The sequence below is a fragment of the Haliaeetus albicilla genome, chromosome 22 (genome assembly GCF_947461875.1).
Source record: "Haliaeetus albicilla chromosome 22, bHalAlb1.1, whole genome shotgun sequence".
Taxonomy (NCBI): Eukaryota; Metazoa; Chordata; class Aves; order Accipitriformes; family Accipitridae; genus Haliaeetus; species Haliaeetus albicilla.
In genome coordinates, this window is record NC_091504.1 from 23,210,661 (window position 1) to 23,235,898 (window position 25,238).

A 25,238-nucleotide genomic window follows, 5' to 3' on the forward strand; every position below is an offset into this window, starting at 1 on the left:
CGGGGGGATGCTCCCCGCCACGGGTGCCCTTTCCTGCTCCTTTGGAAAAGTCTCCGGTTGAGGTGGCGCATCCCTTACATTATTCATGCCACCGCGAGCCCCGGCGGTTGGGTTACAGCCGGAGCCCATCTGCCAGCACCGCGCTGCCTAACTCGCGGGGTGCCGTGGGAGGCAGGAGGCAGCTCCCACCGGGCTGCCCCGGGGCTGCCGGCCCGCCGCCCCAGCGCCATGCCAAGCGAGGGGACGCCGGCGGTGGAGGGAGCCACCCGCGGGCACGTGTCTCGCCAAAACTGGGTGCAGGTAAATACCCTCCCGGGGCAGGCTGCGGGGTCGGAAGCCGGCCGGCGTGCCGGGACCTGCCTTGTGTCGGCACGGGGCATCGTCTCGCCGGGCCCCGCTGGGGCCGGAGCATGAGCGCCCACCACCGCCGGGATGGTTGGCAAGAAGGGGGAGCCCAAAAAGGATGCAGAGGCCAAGGGGAAGGGGGGCAAAGGGAAAGGGAAGGATGGCAAGAAGGGCAAGAAGGAGGCACCCGGCGAGTCGGAGGAGACCTCGGATGCGGAGCTGCTGAAGGCGGAGGAGAGCGAGGAGATGGAGGCGGTGGAGGAGGAGAAGGACGAGGAGGCGGCAGCTGCGGAGGAGCCCAAGAAGGGGAAGGGGAAGGGGAAGAAGGGGGTGCTCAAGGGGGTGGTGGCAAAAAAGCCGGGCCGAGGGAAGAAGGTGCAGCTGGAGCCAGAGGAGGAGGAGGGCGAGAGCGATGCCGCGCCGGCCAAGAAGAACCTGAAGGGCACCTCCAAGCTGGTGATGGGGCTGGCGGCCGACAACGCCAAGAAGAAGAAAGGGGCCAAGGCCGTGGAGGCCAAGGGCCAGCCCAAAGAATCTGCGGAGCCCGGCCTGGCCGAGGAGGAGGAGGCGGTGGTGCCGAAGGCCCGGGTGAAGCGGAGCCTCCGCAGCACCTCGAAGCTCTTCCTGGGCTTCAAGAAGCTGGGGTTGCATCGGCCCAAGAAGGGGCAGTTCAAGAACACGTCCCGCTTCTTCTGGGGGCTGCAGAAGAGCAGCACCAAGAAGAGGAAGAAGAAGAAGAACAAGGCGGTGCTCAAGTCCACCTCCAACCTAATGGTTCGCTTCAAGCGCGTGGGCAAGAAGAGGAAGGAGGCGGCCGGTAGCTCCCCGCCGGCGAAGCCATCCTTCCTGCTGCTGCGGCGGGGCGGGCAGGCGGCCGAGGACGGCGCGTCCCTCTTCCGCCGGCGCCCGGAAAGGAAATTCAAGCCGCGGGCGCAGGTGCTGAGCAAGGCGGCCTCCGCCACGGGCTGGCTGGCCAGGAAGGTCCTCTCCCGGCGTGGGCGGCTGGCGGGGGGCGGCCGGGCGGCCGACGCGGCCTGGCTCTCCCGTATCGGTGCCAGGAAGCTGCCGTTCCCCGCAGAAGACGAGATCCTCAGGCACCGGGCCAACATGAAGCGGATCCCCAGCAGCAGCGGGCTGTTGGCCCGCAGCGCCGGGCAGCACGGCAGCGTGGTGCAGCGTCTGTCCCGTCGGGGCTCGCAGCACGCGCCCGCGGAGCCGCCGGTGCCGTGCTATGGGTGGGCCGAGGAGGAGGACGGAGCCTACAGCCGCCGGCGTGGCTACGGCAAGGAGGAGGATGGAACCTATGGCTCCCGCCGTGGCTACGGCAAGGAGGAGGATGGAACCTATGGCTCCCGCTGTGGCTACGCCAAGAAGGAGGATGGAACCTACATCTCCCGCCGTGGCTACGCCAAGGAGGAGGATGGAGCTTTTGGCTCCCGCCGTGGCTACGCCAAGAAGGAGGATGGAGCTTTTGGCTCTCGCCGTGGCTACGCCAAGAAGGAGGATAGAGCCTATGGCCCGCGCCGTGGCTACGCCAAGGAGGAAGACGGAGCCTACAGCCCCCCACATGGCTACGCTGAGGAGGATGAAGCTTACGGCCCCTGGTGTCGCTATACCGAGGAGGATGATGGAGCCTATGGCCCCCGGCACAGCTACGCTGAGGAGGAGGAAGGCTACATCCAAACTCCAGTCTACCCAGCGGGGTACGGCTTCGAGGACGCAGCGCTGACCCCCTACGCTGACTACCCCGGCTATGAGACAGAGGAAGAGTATGGCTTCTACGGGGGGTTTTGGGAGGAGGGTGACCCGCCGGGGCACCCCTACGGCTACGCAGAGCTCGAGGATGAGGGGCCGCTCACCAGCGGGTCCCCCCTTGCCCTCTACGACCCTTACGGCAGCGACCCTGAGTACGGCGAAGAGGCAGTGGGGCCCTTTGGCTACAGCGGGGACCCCTACGAGGACTTAGGGGACCCCCTCGCCGAGAGGTACCTGGGGGGCGAATACCCTGAGCATCGCATCCAGTACAGTGAGGGGGGGTGGGCACCGCATGCCCAGTCCTCGTGCAACCCCTACGCCCTGGCCCTGGAGGAGATTGCCGAGGCTGAGGAGCCCGAGGAGTGGGAGGAAGAGGAGGAAGAGGACAAGGAGTACCCCTTCTCCATCCTCAGCGCCTCCTCGCTCCGGGGCATGCGGGAGACGCTCTCCTCCAAGCTCTCCCTCAATAGGAAATTCAGGCTCTTCCCCCGGCCCCAGGTCAAGCTTTTCGGCAGGGACCGCCTGGACGTCCCCCTCTTGCCGTCCCCCCACCTGCCCGCTGCCCGTGACGAGGACGACTACGACGAGTACGAGCCACCGCCGGCAGCCCCCAGCCCCGCAGCATCCCCGGGACACCGGGTTTCGGCAGCGCGGGCGTGTGGGAGCCCTTTGGGGCAGTTCCTCCAGCGCTCCCTCTCGCAGCCCCCCAGCCGCCCGCCACAGGGTGCGGGGGGATTTCGGGACCCCTGCACCCCCCAGCCTTCATACAGGCGCTCCGGCCGCAGGCTGGCAGGGATGGAGACCACCGGCTCGGGGGCCCGGGACCCTCCACCCCGAGCATCTCCAGCCAGGGACCCTTCCGCACTGGGAGGGCCCTGGGGGCAGCCCCCTTCCCGAGATCTGGGGGCTGCACGGCGGCCGTCGCTCCGTAACCCCTTTGCCAACCCTGGGCGCTCCCCATCGCCGCCGCCAGCCCAGCAGCGCCCCGGCAGCACGCGGGGCGAGGGGCCACGACGATCCCCCTCCCTCAGGGCCAGCCTCCGGCGGTTCGGCCCTGAGCCCCCTGCCCCTCTGCCGGCTGCCCCCCACTCGCCGGGACCAGTGGGGAGCTGTTTGGGGGTGCCCACGGTGGGGTCAGGGAGACCCTTGTCCCCGCGACCGTCGCGGCGGAGCAGCCCCCCTGGGCTACCGCTCCCCCAGGCTTGGCCCCGGCTTCCCGAGCCCCCCACCAAGGCTGTGAAGCCGCTGCAGAGGACCCCCTTCCTGGCACTGACCCCCCACCCTGGCAGCCGCCGTCTTGGCCCCCCTGGCCCCTCCTGGGACGAGGAGCTGCCCCCCTGGCAGGGTGCCGTGCGGGGTCTTGCTGGGGTGCCCCCCCCACCCAGCTCCGCTCCCGGCACCCCCAAAACCTTCATCCAGCGCATCGGGCAACCCCTTGCCGGGATGGCCCCCCGTTCCCCCCCAGCGAGGCCGTCTCCGGCTGAAGCGGGGGGCCGCAGCCCCTCCCCAGGGCGCTCTGTGGGTCAGTCGCTGGCATCACTGCTCATGGGGAGCATGGCCCGCTCCGAAACACCCCCATCCCCACCTCCCACCCGCCATCCCTCCTCCCGCTCGCCCTCCTCTGCCCGGCCCCCATCCCGGCGCGACGGGAGCGCCCGCAGATCGCCGAGCCCACCGGCAGGGCGCCGGGGTTGGACCGACGCCGGGCGCCCCAAACTCCCTTCCAACCCACGAGACAACCGGAGCCCCTCACCGCAGCGTCGTGCCGCTTTCCCGGCACCCCACCGCGGTCGAAGCCCCGGTTCGCCTGTAGCCCCCCGCCACAACACTCGTGCCCCAGGGCCGGCGGAGACTGTCGAGGGCGATGGGGGGGCCGGGGAGGAGGGCGCAGGACGCTACGCGGTGGTGACGCCGCAGGTGCAGAGGTTGGGTTCCTTCCGACGGGCATCCCGCATGTACAAGCAGCACTGGTCCACGCAACACGTCGTGCGGGTGCGGGAGATGCCCGACGCCTGGACGGCCGAGCAGGGTCTTCCCCGGCAGCCCACCCAACGCGGCCGGCGGTGGGCGAGTCAACGGGGAGCCGACATCGCCCGATATCTCAGCCGGCGTTCGCCGGCGGGCGGCTGGCGGGACAGGCACCCCTGGGCGGACGGGTACCTGGGCACCAAGCAGCCCTGGCACAGCAAGGTAACGCCAGCGGGGAGCCTGCTGCGGGTGCCGGCGGTGGGATGGAGCCGGGGAGGGAACCGGCAGCAGAAGGGACCTGGGATGGGGTGGCGTGTTGAGATGGCTGACGGCTCACTGGGGACACGAAATCACCAGGGCTGGGGGGATTTGCAGCACCCAGGGTGGGGGGGGTAAGTGGCTATGGGTGCACTGGGTGCTGGTGGGGGTGCTGACATGGGGAGCAGGCTGGGGGGGGGCAGTCATCGCCCGTTGCATGTGTGTGTGTGTGTGTCCCTGTGCACAGCCCCCCTCAGGGACACTTGACTCTCGTGTATGGAAATGCTGAGACCCGATCTGCGGCTGGGGCGGGCGCGGGTGCCACCCTGACCCGGCGGGTGTCCGCTTTCCTGCCCACTGCCTGGCCGGCCGCCAGCGTGAGCTCCTGCGTGCCACCCGCCCCGGGGTCACCTCTACGCGTGGCTGTGGGGGTACAGCCACGGGGAGCAGCCCCCAGCCCTACAGCTCAGCCCCCACCGCAACCCCCTTTCATCATCTTCCCTGGAGGTGCCACCCTGATGGTGGGCTTCCATCACCCACCCCTTGCAGCCCCCATGGGGGTATGGGTGAACGGTGGGGTATTGCGGTGGGGGTGGCATGGCCATCTCTACCTGTTCCCACCTGCCTGTGGCGATCCGGACCGGGGGGTCTCTGCAACCAGCCTTTCCTGGGACGGTCCCCAAGGGCACCTTGGTGGCCCCATGTCCCTATTTCCAGCGCTGCTGCTCTCCCCTGACAGGTGACGCTCTTCCTGGGGGACCCATTTTAGGGCTGTGGGATGTTTGCTTGGGGTCCCTGCCATCGCTGGCTGTGGGCTCCCTGGTTTGGGGTTACAGACGGTGTTTTTGGGGGGGTGGTGGTGACTGGGTGGGATGCCAGAGGAGGTTGGCGCAGCCCTGCCGTGACGGAGCTGGGCTGGGTTGCTCCGTGCAGATGCAGTCGCTGTGCAGCCTGCCCATTGTGCGGTACCAGGAGCCGCAGGAGGAGGACGGGCTGGAGGACATGACCCAGCTGGAGTGAGTGTCCCCGTCCCCTTCGCCGCCCACACCATTCCATCCAACAAGGGGCCCCCTCCAGCCTCCTGGGACTGGGGATGCTGGGGACACTCTTGGGGACAGTAGACACCTCCTGTCCCCCTGCCATCCCCTAACGCAGCCTCTGCTCCGTGCCAGGGACCTCCAGGAGGCTGCGGTGCTGAGCAACATCCGGACGCGGTTCGAGCGCCAGCTCATCTACGTAAGCTTAGGGGCGCACAGCATCCCCCTGAAGACCGTGGCCATGGGGTTTTTTTGGGGGGTCATCACCCTCCGAGCGCTCGCAGCCCCAAACCTCGCTCTCCCGCAGACCTACATCGGCAGCATCCTGGTGTCGGTGAACCCGTACCGGCTCTACAACATCTACGGGACGGAGCAGGTGCTGCAGTACGAAGGCAGAGCCCTGGGCGAGAACCCACCGTGAGTATTGGGGTGTCCCCGAACGCCCTGTGGGGACAGGGGCATTCCTACCCACCGTCACCCACCCCTGCATCCTGGGGGTCCCAGGCCCCTGAGGACCCTCAGTTGCAGCGTCCTGGAGCAACTGTGTCCATGCGTGGGGATGCTCAGGGTGCAGCGGGGGTCCCTGTGCCAGGGCGATGTGGCACCACACCCCCCCAACTTCTGCTTCCCCCCCTGCCCCAGGCACCTCTTTGCCATCGCGAACGTCGCCTACTCCAAAGTGATGGATGCCAAACACAACCAGTGTATCATCATCAGGTGGGACACGGCTGTTCCCACGCACGGCCCCCCCACGCTGGGATGGCCCCTAATCAGCGCTGCCCTAATTGATGGTTGCAGGATGCTGCCGCCAGCCTGGCCCGGCCCCGGGGCTGACGGGTGCTTCTGGGGATGGGGTGCTGGGTGGGTTTGGGGTGGGCACACCCCTGTGGCCCCTTACTCGGCTGATGATGGCCCCGGCCATGTCCCCTCTGCTCTGTGTTTCAGTGGGGAGAGCGGCTCGGGGAAGACCGAAGCCACCAAGCTGATCCTGCGCTACCTGGCAGCCGTCAGCCAGAAACGCAGCAGTGCCCCGCAGGTAGGGTGCTGCCCTGGGGACATCCCTGTCCCCTTGTCCCACCACCCTGTGCTCTCCTCCACCCCCTGATCACGGCTCTGCTGCTCTCTCCTTGTCCTAACGCTTCCACCCGGACCACGGCAGATAGAGGTACCGGGGGGGGGACACATGTGGGCTGGGACGGTTCAAGGGGACAGATCATCGTGGTGGCATCTCTGCCACATCACCCCAGCTGTGGGGGGACAGTGGGGATGGACAGCAGGAGCTCAGGGCATGCACGTGCATGGGGTCCTTGCACTCTCCCGCATCCTCGTGCAACCCAGCCGCGGCGCACACCTTGAATTTTGGCACCCATGGGTGTCTGCATGGGGCAGGAGGTGGAAGGGAGGGTGGCAAGAGGGGTCCCCCTGCCGTGGGGACAGCCTGTGGTGTATCGGGGTGCCCAGGCTGACCCCCCTGGCTCTCCCCATCGCCCCGGTAGATCCTGGAGGCGACCCCCTTGCTGGAATCCTTCGGCAACGCCAAAACCGTGAGGAACGACAATTCCAGCAGGTTTGGGAAATTTGTGGAAATCTTTCTGGAGGAGTAAGTAACACTGAGCAATGCTCGCGCACGGCCGCCCCCCACCCCTCTGTGTGTGTGTGTGTGTGTGTGTCCCCTGCCCCGGGGGTCCCCAATCCGGCCCCCAGCCCCGCTGCCAGGCTATCCCTGCCCCTTGGCTCTGGGGTAGGATGTGCATGGGGATGCTTTTGGGGACAAACCTTGTTGGGGGAAAGGCAATATCACCTGAAAACAGGCAGCGTTTGCTGCCCCTTGGGTAGGGACAAGGATGCTGTGCCCTGGGCTGGTACCCTGACCACTGCCAGTCCCCGTCCCTGTCCCCACGGCCCGTCCCACCCTCGCTCATCCCCACTGATCCCAATGGGGAGGGGGTGCCTGATATCACCCTGGGGTGCAGCAGCTCCAGCCCTCACTCGGGACCTGGGTGTGGGTACCTCTCCCTGCCCACAGATCCCACTGGGGGGACATCTGGGGACCAGGCACTGACCCCCCATGTGCTGGGGACAGCATCGGGGCAGAGGTGGGCAACATGGTGGGGGGGGAGGCACAGCCCCTGCCCGCACTGAGGTTGTCAACCAGGTGCCCGCTCTCGCCCCTGCAGCGGCTTGATCTGCGGTGCCATAACCTCGCAGTACCTGCTGGAGAAGTCCCGTGTCGTCTTCCAGGTGGGTGACAAGGGGGTTCTGGGCTCTGTGTGTGTCGCCCACACTGCCCCCCATGCCATCCATGCTCCAGCTCGGTCCTCTGCTCCCCAGGCCAAGAGCGAGCGCAACTATCACATCTTCTATGAGATGCTGGCAGGGCTGCCCGCCCAGCAGCGGCAGCGGTACTGCCTGCAGGGCGCCGAGACCTACTACTACCTGAACCAGGTAGCGTGCCCCCTGCCCACCCCCCCGCCCCCACGCTGCCTGCTTTTTGGGGGGCTGGCCAAGCTCGGGGTGCAGGTGGGTTCCTGAATCCTCCTGGATTCAGCGTGCGGATGGAGAGGGTGGTCAGGGCAGGGCGTCTTCCCTCCCACCCCTGGGTGCTGCCTCCCCGGGACCCACTGATGGCACCGAGGGGGTCATGCCAGGGTGGGAACTGCGAGATCCCCGGCAAGGACGACGCGGAGGATTTCCGTCGGCTGCTCAACACCATGGAGGTGCTGAGCTTCAGCATGGAGGAGCAGAACAGCATCTTCCGCATCCTCTCCTCCGTCCTCCACCTGGGCAACGTCTACTTTGAAAAATACGAGGTACCCCAAAGGGAACCAAGATCCTTGGGCTGGATTTGGGATTCGATGGAGTTGGGGGGGTCACCGCATCCCACCACCTCACCGTGTCCCACAGACCGACTGCCAGGAGGTCGCCACGGTGGTGAGCGCCACGGAGATCCGGACGGTGGCTGAGCTGCTGCAGGTCTCCCCTGAGGGCCTGCAGAAAGCCATCACCTTCAAGGTGACGGTAAGTGGATGGGGGGTCACAGGCAGGGAGGAGGGTCCCTGGAGACCACGGCTGGTGTTGCTAAAACTCCATCACGCTGTTGGTTTTGTGCGCTCCATCCAGGAAACGCTGCGGGAGAAGATTTTTACCCCTCTGACTGTCGAAAGCGCCGTGGATGCCAGGTAGAGGGAGGGGGGGACCGTGCTGCGTGGGGGCTCGGGGTGGTGTCTGGCCCCCGGGGATGGGGTGGGAGATGAGATGCTAGTCTGGGAAAGGGGATGGTCAGGTCCCCTAGTGTGGATTCGGCTCTCTGGTGATTAAAACTGCAGCCCTACAGGCTGTCCCATGCACAATGTGGGGCTGTGATGGGTGCTGGTCACAGTGGTGGGGCTGTACGCGGTGCTGTGCCGTGCCGTACCATGCCAGAGCTCCAGCACTCTGCTCATCTCGCCATTTCCCAGGGATGCCATTGCCAAGACCCTCTACTCCCTGCTCTTTGGCTGGCTAACGGACCGCATCAACAAGCTGGTGTACCCACGGCAGGAGGCCCTCTCCATCGCCATCCTGGACATCTATGGCTTTGAGGTGAGCAGGATCCATCCTGGATCCATCCCTCTATCTGCCAGCCCCGGGGCTGCGAAGTCTCAGGCTCTTCGGCCCCTTCTTCTTGCAGGACCTTAACTTCAATAGCTTTGAGCAACTATGCATCAACTATGCCAACGAGTACCTGCAGTTCTTCTTCAACAAGATCGTCTTCCAGGAGGAGCAGGTGGGCTGGCGAGCAGTGCTGGGCTCTGTCCTCATGCCGAGCATTGCCATGGGGCTGGGGACGTGGGGCTGATCAAGTGCTGACCCTGCAGGAGGAGTACCTCCGGGAGCAGATCGAGTGGAAGGAGATCCCCTTCAGCGACAACCAGCCCTGCATTGACCTCATCTCCCAGAAACCCTATGGCATCCTCCGCATCCTCGATGACCAGAGCTGCTTCCCCCAGGTGAGGGGCTGCCCAATGCTAAGGCGGCGAGGATGGCAGCACCGGGTGGTCACCGTGCGTGGGGTGATGCCGTGGCCCAGGGCTGCTCTGCTTCTGGGCTGTCCTGGACAACCTGGGAGACCCCCCAGGTTTCTCCAGGCTGGACAAACCCTGGGAGGTCCCAGATCAGTGTCACTGGAGCAACTTCCCCCAGAGGACTTGCTTTTATAGGAATTACTGAAAATCCCCTCCAAGCTGCCCTATAAAAGAGAGAAGGGTGGTTGCACCCTCTCTGCCAATGGGGAAACTGAGGCACGGGAGAACCAGATGCCCATGACTGTGCAGCTGCTTGGTGGCAGAGCTGAGAGCTGGGTCTGGCCGATTGTCCAGGCGTCCCCATCCCGGTGCCTGCATTCCCGGGGCTGCCGAACCACTCGAGCCATGTCTCACCCCTGCGTCCATCCCCAGGCCACTGACCACACGTTCCTCCAGAAGTGTCACTACCACCACGGGACAAACCCACTGTACACCAAGCCGAAGATGCCACTGCCTGAGTTCACCATCAAGCACTATGCGGGGAAGGTGACCTACCAGGTGTGCAGCAGTGGGATGCCCAGCTGAGGTTTTAAGGAGGGTTAAATAGGAGGTTTATGGGGTTGATCCTGCACCTGGAGCTCTTTGCCTCCCACCACCGTGCCACCAGGCTCCTCACCATGAGGTTTTGCTCTTTGCCAGGTTCACAAGTTTTTGGATAAAAACTATGACCAGGTCCGTCAGGACGTGCTGGACCTGTTCATCAGTAGCAGGACCAAGGTAGGGCTCTGCCCAGCCCTGGCTCTGCGGTGCTGGGGGGACACCGGGTATGGATAGCCCGCTTCCATACACACACTTTTCATGTCCCCAACCGTGTGCCCCCATGGCTGGTGAAGCCCAGGGGGACCAGGAGCAGAGGATGCCTCCAGTTCCACCCTGTGCCCTCTTCCGACAGGGTCCTCTGGGCTTTGACCCCTGAAGCATTGGCACAAATGGGCACATGGGCTGCTCTTGCACTTCCCCATCCAGGGAATCCCACCGCAAATAGGGGATGCGACTCAGTCAGGGCTGGGCAAAAAGGCAGCAGCCAGGCTGGGAAGAGGAGCCAGGAGAGCTGCACCATCCCGGCCACCTTCCTCCTCCCTAACCTTTCCCATCTTCCCAAGGTGGTGGCCAATCTCTTCTTCGGCCATGCCCAGGTGATGGCACGGCAGAGGAGCCTGGTTAAGAGGAGCAGCACCAGGACGCGGCGGTACAAGGCACCCACCGTGGCTGCCCGGTTCCAGCAGTCGCTCCTGGACCTGGTGGAAAAGATGGAGAGGTCAGGGTGGGCAGGGTGGGCAGCCAGGCCATGCACCAGGCTGGCAGGAGCAGGGTGACAGCCGAACCCGAGCCCGAGGTGGCCAGGCTGGCTTTGTCCCCTGTCCCCTGTGACTGATGGGTTCTCTCCAACGCAGGTGCAACCCCTTCTTCGTGCGCTGTCTCAAACCCAACAACAAAAAGGTGAGAGCTGGCCCGGGGCTTTCCTGCCTGTGGCGATGCCAGTGCTGCCTGCCCTCGCCGGCATGGGGAGTGTGGTGGGCAGGGGTCTGCCCGTGCGGCCAGTAAGGCTTCTCCCCATCTCCTCCCCAGGAGCCGGGGCTCTTCGAGGCCGACGTGGTCAGCAGCCAGCTGCGGTACTCGGGGATCCTGGAGACCATCCGCATCCGCAAGGAGGGCTTCCCCATCCGCATCCCCTTCCTTGTCTTCATTGACAGGTGCCTGGGGGCTGCGGGTTGGATACCACTGTTCCAGTGAGGGCAGACTACAGAGCTCGTGGGTGTTTTGGGGGGCAGCATTTGGCCTGGGATTCCCCCACAGCGGGAGTTGGGAGCCCCCCACTTTGGTGCACAGCACCAGGAGAAGCTGCTTTCCCGGGCACGGTGCTCATCACCGCAGGGAGGGTCCATGCCGGCATCCCGGTGGGGTCCTGCACGGTGACGGTGACGGTGTCACGGGCTCACCCAGGTACCGCTGCCTTGTCGACATGTGGTCCAACGTCATTCCCAATGGGACCAACTGTGTGGAGATGCTGAGGAACCTCTGCCCCGTCAGCCCCAGCATGTACTACGTTGGCGTCAGCAAGGTACCGTCCTGGGCAGGGGGCTTGGCTCTGGTGATGGATGCCCTGGGGGAGGGCGGCCGAGGTGGGGGGCTCATGGCATTGTCCCTCCTCCCAGCTCTTCCTGAAGGAGCAACTGTACCAGGCGCTGGAGAGCAAGCGAGCCCGTGCCCATCACCTGGCTGCGCTCACTCTCCAGCGCTATGCTCGCACCTTCTTCATCAAGAGGCGCTTTCGCTCCCTCCGCCGAAAGATCGTCCTCCTGCAGAGCCGGGCGCGGGGTTACCTGGCCAGGTGGGGGTCCTGGGGGTGGTGGTGGGTGGGCACTGGTGGGTGGCAGAGGGTGATGGGTGCCCTCCCGCAGGCAGCGGTACCGGCGCATGCGGCACACGCTCATCAAGTTCAGGTCGCTGGTGCACATCTACGTGAACCGCCGGCGGTACCTCAAGGTGAGGCAGGGGCTGGCACATCCCGGGGGGGTCCTGGGTACCCACTCCCACCCTGCTGCATGCTCGGTGGTGGGTCTGGAGAGGGCACAGCGGCACCCCCAGACCCTAAACCCCCCCAGACCCCATCCCCACCACCTCCTCCATGTCCCATGGGGCATGGGCAGTGCCTCTTTGCGGTGAAAGCCTGGTGATGCCGGGGGGCAATGGCACCCCAGGGGGGGGTCCTGCTGCCTCCGGGTCTCCCTCCCCCCCCCGATTGGGGGCTCAGCGCAGCTGCTCTGCTTCCAGAGGAAGGAGGATGCCCGCCGGCGCGCGGCGGAGGAGAAGGAGAGGATGAAGCAGGTAACGCGGTGCAGGCATGCGGCACCGGGGGGAGCACGCAGGTGTGATGCACATGCAACCCGTGCTGCTGTGCCCTCGTCCCTGCCATGTGCTTGCCTGTCCCTATGCCGCCAGCTGAGGCACCCACGGGTGCTGGGGCAGGGAGCAGTGTGGCAAGCGGGTGCATCGCTGTGCTACGCCGGCAGGAGCTGACGAGGAGGGAGGTGGTGGACGTCACCCACCTGGAGATCCCGGCCGAGCTGATGGGGCTGCTGGAGGCTGCCGCAGGTGAGCGGGTCTTGCACCATTGCTAGCCCCGCTCCCAGCCCCTTGTCCCTATCCCCGTGGCTATGCCATAGCTGCCCGCTGTGCCGTAGCCGCCCGGGAGGTGAACGCCGGCTGTGTGGTCCTGGTACCACCGCCAGCACTGCAGCCCGACTCCCAGCTCACCCTCCCGCTCGACATCAATGACTACCCCATGGCCAAGTACGTGCGGGGCCATTTCCAGGTAAGGTGGGCGCCGCGGCCCGGCGGCGGGGAGCCTGCCCCAATGGGCAGCCGGCTTTCGGGGAGTTCTCGGCGCCCTGGTCGTGGCTGAGCGGTTAGGTTCAGGGTCCCCGCAGCGGCTCTGCCCGGCGGCTCCCCGCACCATCCCACCGGGCTCTGCCCCGGCTTTGGCCCCGGGGATGCCATGGCTTTGGCTCCGGGGACGCCATGGGCTGCGAGAGGGGATGGATCCGGGGCGGCTGTGGTGCTTCAGGGAGCCGGCCACCATCTCCCTCCCTCCCCGTGGGTTCCTGTCATCTCCAGAGGCCAGGGGGACCCCGCTGATGTTATCGGAGAGAGACTCACCGAGCCCTCCTGGACGCCCGACGCGGGGCAGATCCGGAAACGCTGGGGCGGGAGACCAGGTCGCTTCACTCCTGGGACCCTAGCCCCATCCCTGGTTGCTTTGCCCCCTTCCTCCTCCTCTTTGTCCCCTATTTTTGCCATGTGTTTCCCACTCCCCGGCATCCTGAACGACAGCGCTGGGGCCGGATCCTGCTTTCAGCCTCACCAAGGTGCTGGCATCTCCGGTGCTGCCAGCACAGCCTGAGCCCATCCCTGCCCCGCTGCCGGGAGGCTGCCGGCCCCATCCTGCACCCCAGCCCTTTTGCAGCCCCACAGTCCCCATCCAGCACCAACGTCACGCTCAGCGCCGTGGGGCTGGCCCCTCGTGGCCTGAGGCTGTCCCCGGGCCCCGAGTAGCCACGGGTGCGGGTGTCACCGCAGGAACCGGCGTTCGGGATGCTGACGGCCCCGCTGGCAGCCCCCCTCACCCGGCTGGATGAGGAGCTGTGCCACGAGGCGCTTAGCCTCTTCCAGCTGGTAGGTGGGATGGCACGGGATCCGGCACCGCGGTCCCCTGCATGCTCCTGCCTGGGGCCGGAGGGAGGACCTCACTGTCCCCACGGCAGATCCTGCGGTTCATGGGGGACCCGGGGCTGGGCGGCCCACAGGAGACCCTCTTCGGCAACTACATCGTGCAGAAGGGGCTGTCGGCGCCAGGGCTGCGGGATGAGCTCCTGGCGCAAGCCGCCAACCAGGTCTGGCGTAACACCAACGTCAACAATGAGGAGCGGGGCTGGCTGCTGCTGGCTGCCTGCCTCAGCGCTTTCCCCCCCTCCACCGCCTTCGACAAGTACCTGCTCAAGTGAGCCGGGGCTGGGGACAGGGATGGGGACTGGGGCTGGCTGGGACCCTCAGGGATAGCCTGGCACTTGTGCCTGGGGACGCTGCCGGGTCTCTCCAGGGGCTCTCCGGACCAGCCTGGCACATGTGCCCAGGGATGCTACCCAGGTCCTGCTGGGGATGCTCTGAGGTCCCTCCGTGGTCCCCGGGGCCAGCCTGGCATACATGCCCAGGATGCTGCCCAGATCCCTCCAGGGATGCTCTTAGTCCCTCTGTGGTCCCCGGGGCCAGCCTGGCACATGTGCTTGGGGATGCTGCCCAGGTCCCTCCTGCAGCATCCTCCCTTTCCCATAGGTTTGTCTCCGACTATGCCTTTGCCGGCTACAAGCCGGTGTGCCAGCGCAAGCTGATGCACGCCATGGCACAGTCGCGGCTGGGCGCCGCGGCCGCCCGCGCCTACCCACCCTCGTTGCTGGAGTGGACGGCGAACCGGCAGCAAGCCAGCATGGCTCTCGACCTCTACTGCTTCAACGGTGCGGGGTGGCACGGGGCGGCACGGGGCTGGGGGCCTGGTGGCGATAAGGGTTGGTCCCAGTTCGACCACCCTGCCACCATCACGGGCAGGAGGGGACCGGTGGGACCCGCTCACCGCCGCTCACTCCCCAGGTGACCAGTTCTCCTGCCCCATCCACTCCTGGAGCACGGGTGAAGACCTGGCAGGGGATGTCCTGAAGTACAGGTACCTGCCAAACCAGCACCCCCCCCACCCAGTGGGGTGAGCACGGGGCACAGTATCACCCCGGGGCCATTTTGGGTGACCCCAGGATCTGGGAGCCAGGATGCCCAGCTGGTGGGCAGGGTGTACCCATGGAGCCGGGGTACTGCTGGCAGCCCATGCCCGTCTCCAGCATCCCGCTGTCAGCAGGGGACTGGCAGAGGGCTGGCGTGGCTGGTCCGTGGCCATGAAGGCAGGTGCCCAGTGGGCCGAGCTGGCTGGCCATGACTATGTCCTGGACCTCGTCTCCGACCTTGAGCTGCTCCAGGGCTTCCCCAAACAGAAGTCCTGCTTCCTCGTCGCATGGGAGGGGGCTGAGAGCCACGGCAGGGACAGCCAGGCGTAGGTACCCGGGCAGGGACGGGTCCCCCACTGTGGGGCTGGTGGGGGAAACACCAGCACCAGGCTGGATGGGTGCCGGCAGAGGTGTGGGTCGGGGTCCCAGCACCCGGTGGATGTAGATAAGTGCATCCTCCCTCTCTGCAGGGTGCTGGGACACGGCTTGGATTTGGATGAAGTGCCTCCTCCCCCAGCCGTGAAAGCTCCCACACTGCCATCCACAGAGGTGTACCACCCCCATGGTAGGGCATCATCCCCCCCCACAGCCCCCCGGAGCTGCTGGTGGGGCCCTGCCGGTGAAGTTCCACCATGCTGGTGAAGCCCTGCTGCCGGCGGCTCATCCCTCCTCATCCCCCAGCAGATGGGGAATTTGGGGAGCCGCGCAGCCAGAAGGGTCTGGACCGCTACCTGGACAGCCTCTTCGACCCCGTGCTCTCCTACGGCAATGGGGTGAGAGGGAGGTCCCCCTGCCCGAGGCAGAGGGAATCCAGCATTTTGGGGGTGCAGATGGCACAGCCTCCATCCCCTGATGCCTGCCCCCCAGGAGCTGGAGAAGCCGGCCGCCATCTCACAGAGGATGAAGGGAGGAGGTGGTGTGGGAGGGGGGGACGGCGGCGGTGATGCCGAGCGGACCGGACCCCCTGTGCCTGCAGAGATGCGTCAGCCAAGGGGTGAGTGCCCCGAGCACTCCTGCATCCCAACCCAGCTCCCTGCCTCAGTTTCCCCACCTGATCCCCAGAGTGGGGGACATCCCTGCATCCAGCACCCCACAGCTCTGGTATGGGGCACTGAGCTCTCTCCCTCTGCCATCGCAGGCACAGAGCCAGCTCCATCCCCGCAGTGCCGTGCAGATGCCAACCAGCTGCCTGGGCCCCCGGTCAGTGGGGCAGAGCCGGGGTGGGGGGGCCAGGAGGGGTCGAGCCCTGCCCCACTGCTGCAGGGCATCTCCCTGGGGATGGGGGCAGCTGGGGGGTGTCGGATCCTCACGCCGTGGTGTCCCTTGCAGGGCAGAGCAGCGGAGGGGACGCCAGCCCGTGCCCCCCAGCCCCGGCCCTACGTGCAGAAAGCCGGTAAGGGGTCTCAGCGCAGCGGGATGGCAATGGGGGATCGCGGCACTGAGCTGTGCCCCAGGTGTGAAGGCGATGCCCGGACCCCCCCCAAGCCACGTGCTTGGCCTCGCAGCACCTGTGGGTCGGCGGTGGCCGGGCGAGGTGGTACGGCATTCCCGGCTCAACTCAGAGCAATTCCCACGGCCCACGCACGACATCCGCAATATCATCCGGCAGTGCCAGCCGGCCCCACGCGGCTCCCAGCCCCCCAGGTACCCACCTCGGCCCCCAGCCGAGCTGCAGGCTTCTGCCTGCGGGTGTGTGTGCCAGTCCTGATGCCGGGGTGCAGGCGATGCCGGGGTGCGGGTGATGCCAGGGTGCAGGTGATGCCAAGGTGCAGGCAATGTGGGGTGCTGTCTCTTGCAGCAAGCTCTTTGGGAAGAAGCTGGACCCCCATGAAGAAGCCATGCAGATCCTGAAGGAGCAGCTCTCGGCAGCCCAGGTGCCGGCGGCTGTGGTAGGGATGCGTTCGCCCCCATGTCCCCCACACTGGGTTGGGGGAGTCGTCGGTCCCGACTGCAGCTCGCTCTCTGCCTCGCAGGGGCCCAAGGAGACGGTGGCTGCGGTGAAGCCGGTCACCAGTGGCAAGTACCAGCTGCAAACGCCGATGGGGCGTCCGGCGGCCACTCGGCCCCCAGGTATCGCAGGGCAGATCCGTGGCACTGGGGGGGTCAGGGCAGAGTGGGGCACCTCGTCCTCCCCGGTGACACCGGCTGATGCCTGATGTGGCCAGGCATGGGTCCTGCTCGGCAGCATCCTCATGGGATAACCACTGTGTCCGGCTAAACCCTCGCTGGCCCCCGTGCCTCAGTTTCCCCGGGTGGAGAGGGTCTGTCTGTGGTCCCCCCCAGGGATGTGCAGGGCTTTCCGTCCCTTCGCAGTCTCTGTCTCACGGGAGCTCCCGTCCGAGGGGCAGCAGGTCCAGACCCAGCTGCACCGGAGCTGCAGTGAGGACTTCTACACCTACCACAACGTGCCCTGGAAGATATACATCCGCAAGGAGGTGCGGTGGGGGGGCAACACGGGGACAGACTGGTGTCAAAGTGCTATGGGGATAAAGGGGGCTTTTCGCTGAGGCCCTGCAGGGTGGGTAATGCCGGCAAGCCGGGCTGGTCTCCCTCCTGGCAGGTTTTCTACCCCAAGGACAGCATCAACAACCCACTGCTGCTCGACCTCATCTTCAGGCAGGTGAGGCACCGAGCTGGCCCTGAAGCCCCCCCAGGGGTCCCCTGGGAGTTGGGGTATCCCCACGCTGGGGTGATGGTTTACTCATCCCACCACGGCAGTCCCGTCTTCCCCTGCTGAGCTGCCATGGAAGAGCAGGGGTTGTCCCTGTCGGGGGTCTGGGGGTGGGAAGGGCAGAGGGGCTGGGGGTCACACCGCTCCCCCCCGCATGGCTCCGCTGCTCCTCATCCTCTTCCCTAGATCTTCAATGACACGCTTTCCGACACTTGCATCCGGATCAGCCAGGAGGAGCGGCTCCACTTGAAATCCCTCTTTGGTAACCCTCACTTGCACCCCCACATCCTGCTGCTCCCCAGCTGGGGGGGCTCACCCCTGGGGGACCCAAACCTGGGGGGTCTCATACCCAGCCACTCTGGTGCCCCATCCTCATCTCCTGGGCATCTCGAAGCCACAACTGGATCTGCTTAAAGCCGGGGTAGTTTTGCCTCCAAATGCAATGAGCCCCCTGTGCTTTAGTACTCCACAAAGTCATGAGTTGTGTCGGGTCTCAGCCAGGCTTGCTGCATTAGGGGGTGCCTGGGGACACACACCTGTCTCTCCATCATGGTCCTGCCAGGGTTGGGAAGGGGATGAGCATCCCTGCTCTCGCTGTGAACCCTGCGTCCAGATCCTCCCCGGGGAGGGGGGGGACACTCACCAGGAGTTATTTCTCCCCACAGCGGCAAACAAGCTGGACTCCTTCAGCCCTGTGGCCACCGAAAGCGTCAAGAGGGAGATCATTGCTGCGGCCCGGGACAACTGCGAGGTGTATTTCTCACGTCTCTTCCCCGCCACGGTGAGGGTCCGGCCGTGGGACAGGTCGGCATGGGGGGGGGCACCGCAGTCCTGTGCCCCCGGCTGAGGCAGCATCCCGGCCCTCAGGGCAGCGTGGGGACGGGCGTGCAGATCCTGGCTGTGTCCCATGCCGGCATCAAGCTGCTGCGGCTGGTGAAGGGCACCAACGTCCACGGGGAGCAGCTGCGGGTGCTGCGGGCGTATAGGTAGGGGCAAGGACCCTGGGTGGTCGGGGTGGGATGGGTGCTGTGGGTGACGGGTGTTTCAGCCTCCCCTCGCCCTGCCCCAGCTACGCCGACGTGCTGTTCGTGACCACCCCATCCAGAAACATGCTGGAGTTCAACTTGCGCAGCGAGAAGCTCATCCTTTTCTCCCCCAAAGCCCCCCAGGTCAAGGCCATGGTCGACCACTTCATCACGGAGCTCAGGAAGGTGGGGGGGGCGGGGGTGCCCCTGGGTCAGGGTGGTGGCTGGGGGCATGTCCTGAGGGTCAGATCCTGCCCGTGTGCTGGCGTTTGGGGGGTCAGGGTGGGCAGCGGAGGGCACCCTGCAAATGGGACGGTGCCTGGGGTGACGGGGAGTTGCAGGAGTGGGCACCTTGGGGTGGTCCTGTGGCTGTGGGTGCTTGAAGTCCTTGTGCTGGGTGGGATGTGGGTGTGCGTGGGTGTGCATGTGTATGCCTGCGTGCACAGGCTGTGCCAGATCCCTCTGTGCCCAGGACTCCCAGTACGTGGTGGCCGTGAGGAACTACAGCCCAGAGGACGGGGACCAGCTCAGCTTCCACAAAGGGGACATCATCCACCTGCAGCCGCTGGAGTGCCCCGAGAGAGGTGAGCGCCCCCCCCCCAGTCCTCCATGCCGAAAAGCCCTCGATGAGGGGCACGGTGGCAGCAGGACTGATGGCTTCACCAGCCCCAGAGGTGGCCGTGCCCTGGCCTTGCATCCTGTGACACCCCATATCCCCGTGATGTCCCCGCAGACCACTACTATGGCTGCGTGGTCCGCAAGAAGGTGATGTACCTGGAGGAGCTGAAGACGGGCACCCAGGATTTTGGTGGGTGCCATACTGTCCCCCGGTGTGTCCCTGGTGGGCATACACTGCCCTGAGCTGTGTCCCCTCCTGGGGTTGGGGCACGGGGCAGGATCCAGCCTCTGTCACACCTCAGCAGGATGGTTTGGGCTCTTTTCAGCACCAAACTGATGCAGGGGGATGCTCCCCTGCAATTCCCACCCTGGGTGGCACTGGGTGCTGCCCCGCGTCCCTGCACATGATGGGCTTTGTGGCTTTTGGTCTGTGCCTTTATCTTGAGCAATGCCAAACCACAGCTATTTCCAGCCCAAACCCAAAGCCAGACCCCCTGGAAAGGGCTCCGGGTACAGGGGGAAGGAGGGAACTGGAAGAGGCTTTTTGGGGGGTGACCCCCACGGCTGCCAGCCTGGGGCCATCCCCACCATCTGCCTGGCACAGGGTGGAAGTTCGGGGCCATCCACGGCAGGTCGGGGCTCTTCCCCGCCGAGTATGTCCAGCCTGTCGCGGCCCCCGACTTCGTCCATTTGCCGGCGGAGAAGAAAGAGGAGCCCAGAGACAAGCAGGGCAAGGTGGCAGCTTCGGCGGCCGTGGCCGTGGCCGTGGCTTCCACCGCCGTGGCCCAGGAGTTGGACCGGAAAACTGAGGTGGGTGCTGGCCCAGGGCTATTGCCAGGATGGTGCTGGCTGTGCCCATCGCCCACCGCCCCATTCTGCAGGCGTCCCCTGCCAGCACTGCCTTTGCGGAGGGTCCAGAAGGAGACAGCAGCGAGCAGCTCATGGCCGGTGCCGGGACCTGTCCCATTTTGGCCTTTGCCCGGCGGTATTTCCGTGCCGCGCGGCACGGGACCACGTGAGTGTCCGGCGGTGGGATAGGGATAAGGACACCCCGTGGCGGGGACGCCCGTGCCCACCCGTTCACTTGTCCCTCTCCCAGGGACTCTTGCGGGACGAAGGCCAAGAACGTGCTGGAGATGCTGACGTTCACCAAGGTACGGGGAAGCGAGGTGCCTCGGGGTGCCCCTGCCCTGTCCTCACCTGTGGGTTCCCCTGAGGTCCTGGAATGCTCCGGAGCTCCCCGAATGCCACCCCTGCCCCCATCCCATCCCTCTGGCTGCTCCTGGGAGCTGACCCTCTCCCCCTCCAGACCCCTATCCACGAGTCGCTCATTGAATTCGTGGATGGTGGCATCAGCAAACTGGCCGCCGAGGCTTTCCAAGGTAGGTGGGGGGGGCACAAGTGCCCCATCCCCCTGCCCCACTGCTATCCCCAGCCCCATCCTTGGAGGAGCGGGGGGCAGGAATGGGGTGGGCAGATTGGGCAGCCGGGGGGCTTTAGCTCCTCTGGTCCCACTGCCCCGTGTGCCTGGGATGTTGCTGACACCCAGGGAAGCATGTCCCCAGGGAAGGGACGGGGTGAGCTATGTCACCATGTGGCTTTGTCATCCCCAGCCGTGATGAAGTTCATGGGTGACCACCCTCTGCGGGGGCAGACAGAGCTGGATGCTGTCTGCACCATCCTCAAGGTAAATCCCCCGCCGGGGCGGTGAGTCCTGGGGGTGGCCTGGGAAGGAGGGTGGCACCTGGGGACATCCCCAGCCGCAGAGCGAGCCATACCTGTCTCCCAGCTGTGCGCAGAGCACGAGGTCCTGCGGGACGAGGTATACTGCCAGATCATCAAGCAGGTCACCAACAACACCAGCTCCAAGCCGTGAGTCCCTGCACCAGTACCGTCCACCCTGGCTGGGACAGCAGAGGCTGGCACGGAGGATGCTTGTGTCCCCAGCGGGGCTGAGCTGCCCCAAAGTGGGGGGAGACCCCGGGGACCCCATCCTTGCCGGGGCGGTGGGTGCCCATTGCAGCCGCTGCGGCTACCCTCGCCCTTCCCAGGGACTCAGCCCTGGCTTTTCCTGGCAGGGACAGCTGCCAGAAGGGCTGGAGGCTGCTCTACATCCTCGCCGCCTACTACAAGTGCTCTGAGGTGCTCAGGCCCTTCCTCCTGGCATTCCTGCAGGATGCCAGCAGGCACCCGGAGCTGCCTTGCCAAGGTAAGAGCTGTGCACACCCCAGGGTGCTGGGTGCACGGTGGGGAAGGACGCCCAGGGGGTGTCACGGGGCTCCGGAGGTGCTTTAGCAAAGCCGACATCATGGCTCAACCCCATCCTTCATCCCGTTCCCCGTCCCCGGCAGGCATCGCCAAAGCCTGCGAGCAAAACCTGCGGAAAACCCTGCAGTTTGGCGGTCGCAGCCTCTTCCCCAGCAGCACGGAGCTCAGGGCCATGGTGGTGAGGCTGGGTGCTCATGGGTGCCCGTGGGGCATGGGGCAGGGCTGATGCCAGCTTGAGATTCCCCCCCCGCAGGTTCTGGATCCCCCCATGGGCTTGGGATCCCCCCCAGACACTGCCCTGGAGCTGAGCTGCTGGCCCGTTGCTGGCACGGGGAGCACGGTCTTTTTGGGGGTCTTCTCTCCAGGGGCACTGCTTTGGGGGTGCTGTGAGCTTTCAGGGGTCCCCAGTGGGGAACGCAGCTCTGTGCACGCGGGGTGGGGGGGCACGATGGCTTATCCGGGCAGGATGGGCAAGATACAGGATGATCCCCATGGGATGGTCCCCACGGGATAGCTTGGGGATTTGGGGTCTCCTTTGCGGTCTTGCTGTGCAAAGGGCCCCCCCTGCACCCCGACGTGTCCTCCCCATGCAGGCTGGACGCAGCGCCAAGCGCCAGCTCTTCCTCCTGCCCGGCGGCATCGAGAAGCACCTCAAGATTAAGACATGCTCGGTGAGTCAGAGGGGGCAAGAGGCTTACTCGGTGCACCCCAGGCTTGCGGTGACCCCCCATTGTGGCCACCCTGTGGGTGCAGATGCCAGGGAGGGGGGGGAGCTGCACCCCTTGGCTGTCCCCAAGCTGGGGGACTTTGTTCTCCAGGAAAGGGAGATCCCTTCCCTGGGAGCCACATGGGATGAGCCCCAATGGGGGACCCATTGGTGACCCTGAGCACGGTGGGGGGACGTGGCAGCATCCCAGCCGCCTGTCCCCATGCCTAGGTGGCCCTGGATGTGATCGAGGAGCTGTGCTGTGAGATGGGGCTGCAGCACCCAGAGGCTTTTGACGAGTACATCCTCTTCGTGGTGACCGACAGAGGTGAGGGGCTGGCGGGGACGACGCGGCCGTGCCGCCGGTGGATGCCACGCGTGGCGGCCGCGCTCAGGCTCCTGCGGTGGCACAGGGCAGAGCGTGCGGCCGCTGACCCGCCGGGAATACGTCCTGGATGTGGCTGCCGAGACGGAGCACCGGGATGCCAGCTACACCTTCTGGTGCCGCCGCGTGGTCTGGAGCCAGCCCCTCAAATTCGACAATGAGCTCTACATCACCGTCCACTACAACCAGGTCGGGCCACCCCACCAGAATCCCCCGGGATCACCTCCCTGTCTTTCCCCCCCCCGCCCCAGGCAGAGTGCCCCATCCGCAAGCTGTGTCCCTGCATTCTGTCCCCCCCCCAGGTGCTCCCCGACTACCTCAAAGGGCTGTTCACTGTCCTGCCACCCGCGAGGCCGGGAGAGCAGCACTTCCCACACGTGGCCAAGCTGGCCGCCCTCCAGCACCGAGCCAAGGACCGCCATCACCTCCCCACCGCGTATGGCCGGGGGCGAGGGGTCCGGGAGGGGACACATGGACACATCGCATGGGGTATGGGTCCCGCTGGCCAGCGCTGGCCCTGACCTCTGGCTCCCCACAGGCGGGAGGTGCAGGACTACGTCCCCCCGCAGCTTTTCCGCCTGCTGAAGGCCCAATCCTGGCTCCACATGGTGACCCAGCACATGCAGCAAGCCCAGGCGCTCAGCGCCCACCAGGCCAGGGCACAGTTCCTGGGTGAGCAGGCACGGGACGGGGACGGGGACAGGGAGGTGATGCTGCCAGGGATGCAGTGCTGCCAAGGATGCAGTGCTGCCAGGGATGCAATGCTGCCAGGGATGCAGTGCTGCCAGGGATGCACAGCTATTGAGGACACAGTGCTAACAAGGCCGCAATGCTAATGAGGATGCAAAGCTGCTGGGGATGCAAAGCTGCTGGGGGTGCAAAGCTGCTGGGGGTGCAAAGCTGCCGGGACTGCGATGCTGCTGGGGATGTGATGCTGACTGTGTCCTCCTAAAAAGGACACAATGCTAATGAGGATGCAATGCTGCTGGGGATATGATGCTGCTGGGGATGCAATGCTGCTGGGGATATGATGCTGCTGGGGATGCAATGCTGCTGGGGATGCGATGCTGCTGGGTGCCTCCTCTGCGTGGAGCCTGGGACAGGCAGACCTTGGCCCTGCATGGAGCCTGGGGTGCTGTGGAGCCAGCGGGGTGCTGCACATGGGGGGCTGCTCCCAGGTCCCACGCTTGGCCACCTACTTTCCCAGCAGGCTGCAATGGGTCCCCTTGGCTGCTCCTGGGTCCAATCCTGTTCCTGGTCCAGAGCCTGAAGCGGTGCAAGGCTCTGGGAGCTGACCCAGCTCCTGCCAGGCGTGGCGCTGGCTGGGGCCCTTGGCAGAGCCCCTGTGGGTGTGAGCCACCCCGGGGCACGGGCAGGAGGGGGTGGGAGCAGGCACTGAGACCCCGTCCTCCACCCCGCAGGGCTGCTGAGCGCCTACCCCATGTTTGGCTCGTCCTTCTTCTACATCCAGAGCTGCAGCAACAACGCCATCGTCTCGCCCTGCATCCTGGCCGTCAACCAGAACGGCCTCAACTTCCTCAGCAAGGAGACCCACGTAGGTGGGGGGCTGTTTGTGGGGCACGGGGTCCTGGACAGAGCCAGGCAGCACCGTGCGATGTGACGGTCCCTCTCCGCAGTGGGCAGGGTCCCCCAGTTTGGCCCCAGCAGGGCATCGCTGGCACCCTCTGTCCTGCTCCGGTCCTTGGTCCCCTTGGTGGGGTTCCTGGGGCATGCGGGCCACCTGCCTTGTCCGTCCTCCCCCTTCCTTCCAGGAACCGGTGGCCAAGTTCTCGTTGAAGGAGATCCAGTCGACGCGGACGCAGCGGCCGACGGCCGGATCCAGTTATCCCTACGTGGAGATCACGCTGGGCGACCTCCTGGCCCAGGGCATCACCCAGCTGCAGCTGGAGCAGGTGGGGGGACACTGGGGGGACTGGGATGGTCCGGGCTGGTGGGTGGTGGTGGGGGGGGGCGGACAACAACCCTACTACTGGGGGTCCCATGGTGGTGACCGCTGCCACCCACCAGCGTGTCCCCCCGCCACCTCGGCAGGGCCTGGAGCTGTGCCGCGTGGTGGCCGCGCACATGGAGAAGCTGCTGGGTGCCCGGGAGAAGAGGTTGACGCTGCCGCCCAGCGAGATCACCCTGCTCTGAGCCCACCGTGGACCCCCATCACGGGGGGGGGGGACACACACAGAGGACGCATCGATGGATCCCGGGGTGTCCCCTGGCCTGGCTGCCGTACCCCCTGTCCCTTCCGTGCTGTTCACGCCTCGCTCTTGGTTTTTTGGGGGTTTTATACAGGCCCGTGAGCCCGATTCGGCGTCGATGGTTTTGTGCTGCGCTCGCTGCTGCGGTGGGGGGGGGTCAGTGCCTCAGTTTCCCCCACCCCCCGTGCCTCAATTTCCCCGTGTCCCCATGCATCACCTTCCCCCGGCCCTATGCCTCGCTTTCCCGTCCCCCACCGTCTCCCCTTCGGCAGCCCCGGGGGGCGATTTGGGGGTACCGGGAACGCGATTCCCCCGGGTGACCCCCCCTCCGGTCCCCGGCCCCGGCCTTGTTGTCCCGCTCCTCCCAGCCGCCAGGGGGCGGTCGTTCCCCGCCGCCGCGCTCCCGCAGGCACCTCCGCGGTCACCCCAACCCCTTTCCGCTAAGGTCCCGTTCCCCCCTCCCCCCCACCCCGCGCCGCCCAATCAGTCGCCGGCTCGAGCGCCTCGCGCCCGCCCACCCACCCCCAACCAATCAACGCCGAGCCGGGAGGCGGAGCGTTGGCGTAGCGGCGCTGCCGGTACCCGTTACGGGCGCGAGGCGAGGGCGGAGGTGGCGGCCGGGGCGGGGCGGGGCCGCGCGCGTCGCCTTTACGTGCCG

General features: G+C 66.2%; 1 protein-coding gene across 1 annotated transcript; it reads left to right on the top strand.

Moving 5' to 3' along the window:
- On the top strand, nt 1-24,673 carry MYO15A (myosin XVA). The gene is made up of 64 exons (XM_069810421.1): nt 1-4,290; nt 5,260-5,342; nt 5,499-5,562; nt 5,671-5,780; nt 6,006-6,080; nt 6,309-6,399; nt 6,523-6,528; nt 6,860-6,963; nt 7,541-7,604; nt 7,695-7,808; nt 8,012-8,173; nt 8,268-8,381; nt 8,484-8,542; nt 8,822-8,945; nt 9,034-9,129; nt 9,221-9,352; nt 9,800-9,925; nt 10,067-10,144; nt 10,531-10,685; nt 10,822-10,867; nt 10,997-11,121; nt 11,372-11,489; nt 11,584-11,759; nt 11,830-11,914; nt 12,203-12,256; nt 12,442-12,523; nt 12,613-12,743; nt 13,508-13,603; nt 13,693-13,928; nt 14,261-14,439; nt 14,573-14,645; nt 14,829-15,023; nt 15,168-15,262; nt 15,382-15,470; nt 15,565-15,691; nt 15,836-15,897; nt 16,027-16,090; nt 16,203-16,341; nt 16,496-16,586; nt 16,671-16,767; nt 17,011-17,132; nt 17,258-17,317; nt 17,555-17,630; nt 18,034-18,149; nt 18,236-18,354; nt 18,438-18,579; nt 18,866-18,977; nt 19,127-19,201; nt 19,616-19,821; nt 19,893-20,026; nt 20,111-20,165; nt 20,321-20,393; nt 20,625-20,698; nt 20,801-20,883; nt 21,090-21,220; nt 21,363-21,457; nt 21,873-21,950; nt 22,217-22,313; nt 22,399-22,559; nt 22,673-22,806; nt 22,909-23,042; nt 23,792-23,925; nt 24,143-24,283; nt 24,423-24,673. Exons 1-64 carry the CDS (start codon nt 433-435, stop codon nt 24,522-24,524), a joined length of 10,629 nt encoding a protein of 3,542 aa, XP_069666522.1. The 5' UTR covers nt 1-432; the 3' UTR covers nt 24,525-24,673.
- The last annotated feature ends 565 nt before the right edge of the window (nt 24,674-25,238 follow it).

Bases quoted from the DNA above. Each gene is read 5' to 3' on its own strand.
- MYO15A (XM_069810421.1), top strand. From the start codon at position 433: ATGGTTGGCAAGAAGGGGGAGCCCAAAAAGGATGCAGAGGCCAAGGGG. The intron at 16,768-17,010 runs GTATCGCAGGGC...GTCCCTTCGCAG, and splicing joins GGCGGCCACTCGGCCCCCAG to TCTCTGTCTCACGGGAGCTC. The intron at 20,884-21,089 runs GTGAGTCCCTGC...TTTTCCTGGCAG, and splicing joins AACAACACCAGCTCCAAGCC to GGACAGCTGCCAGAAGGGCT.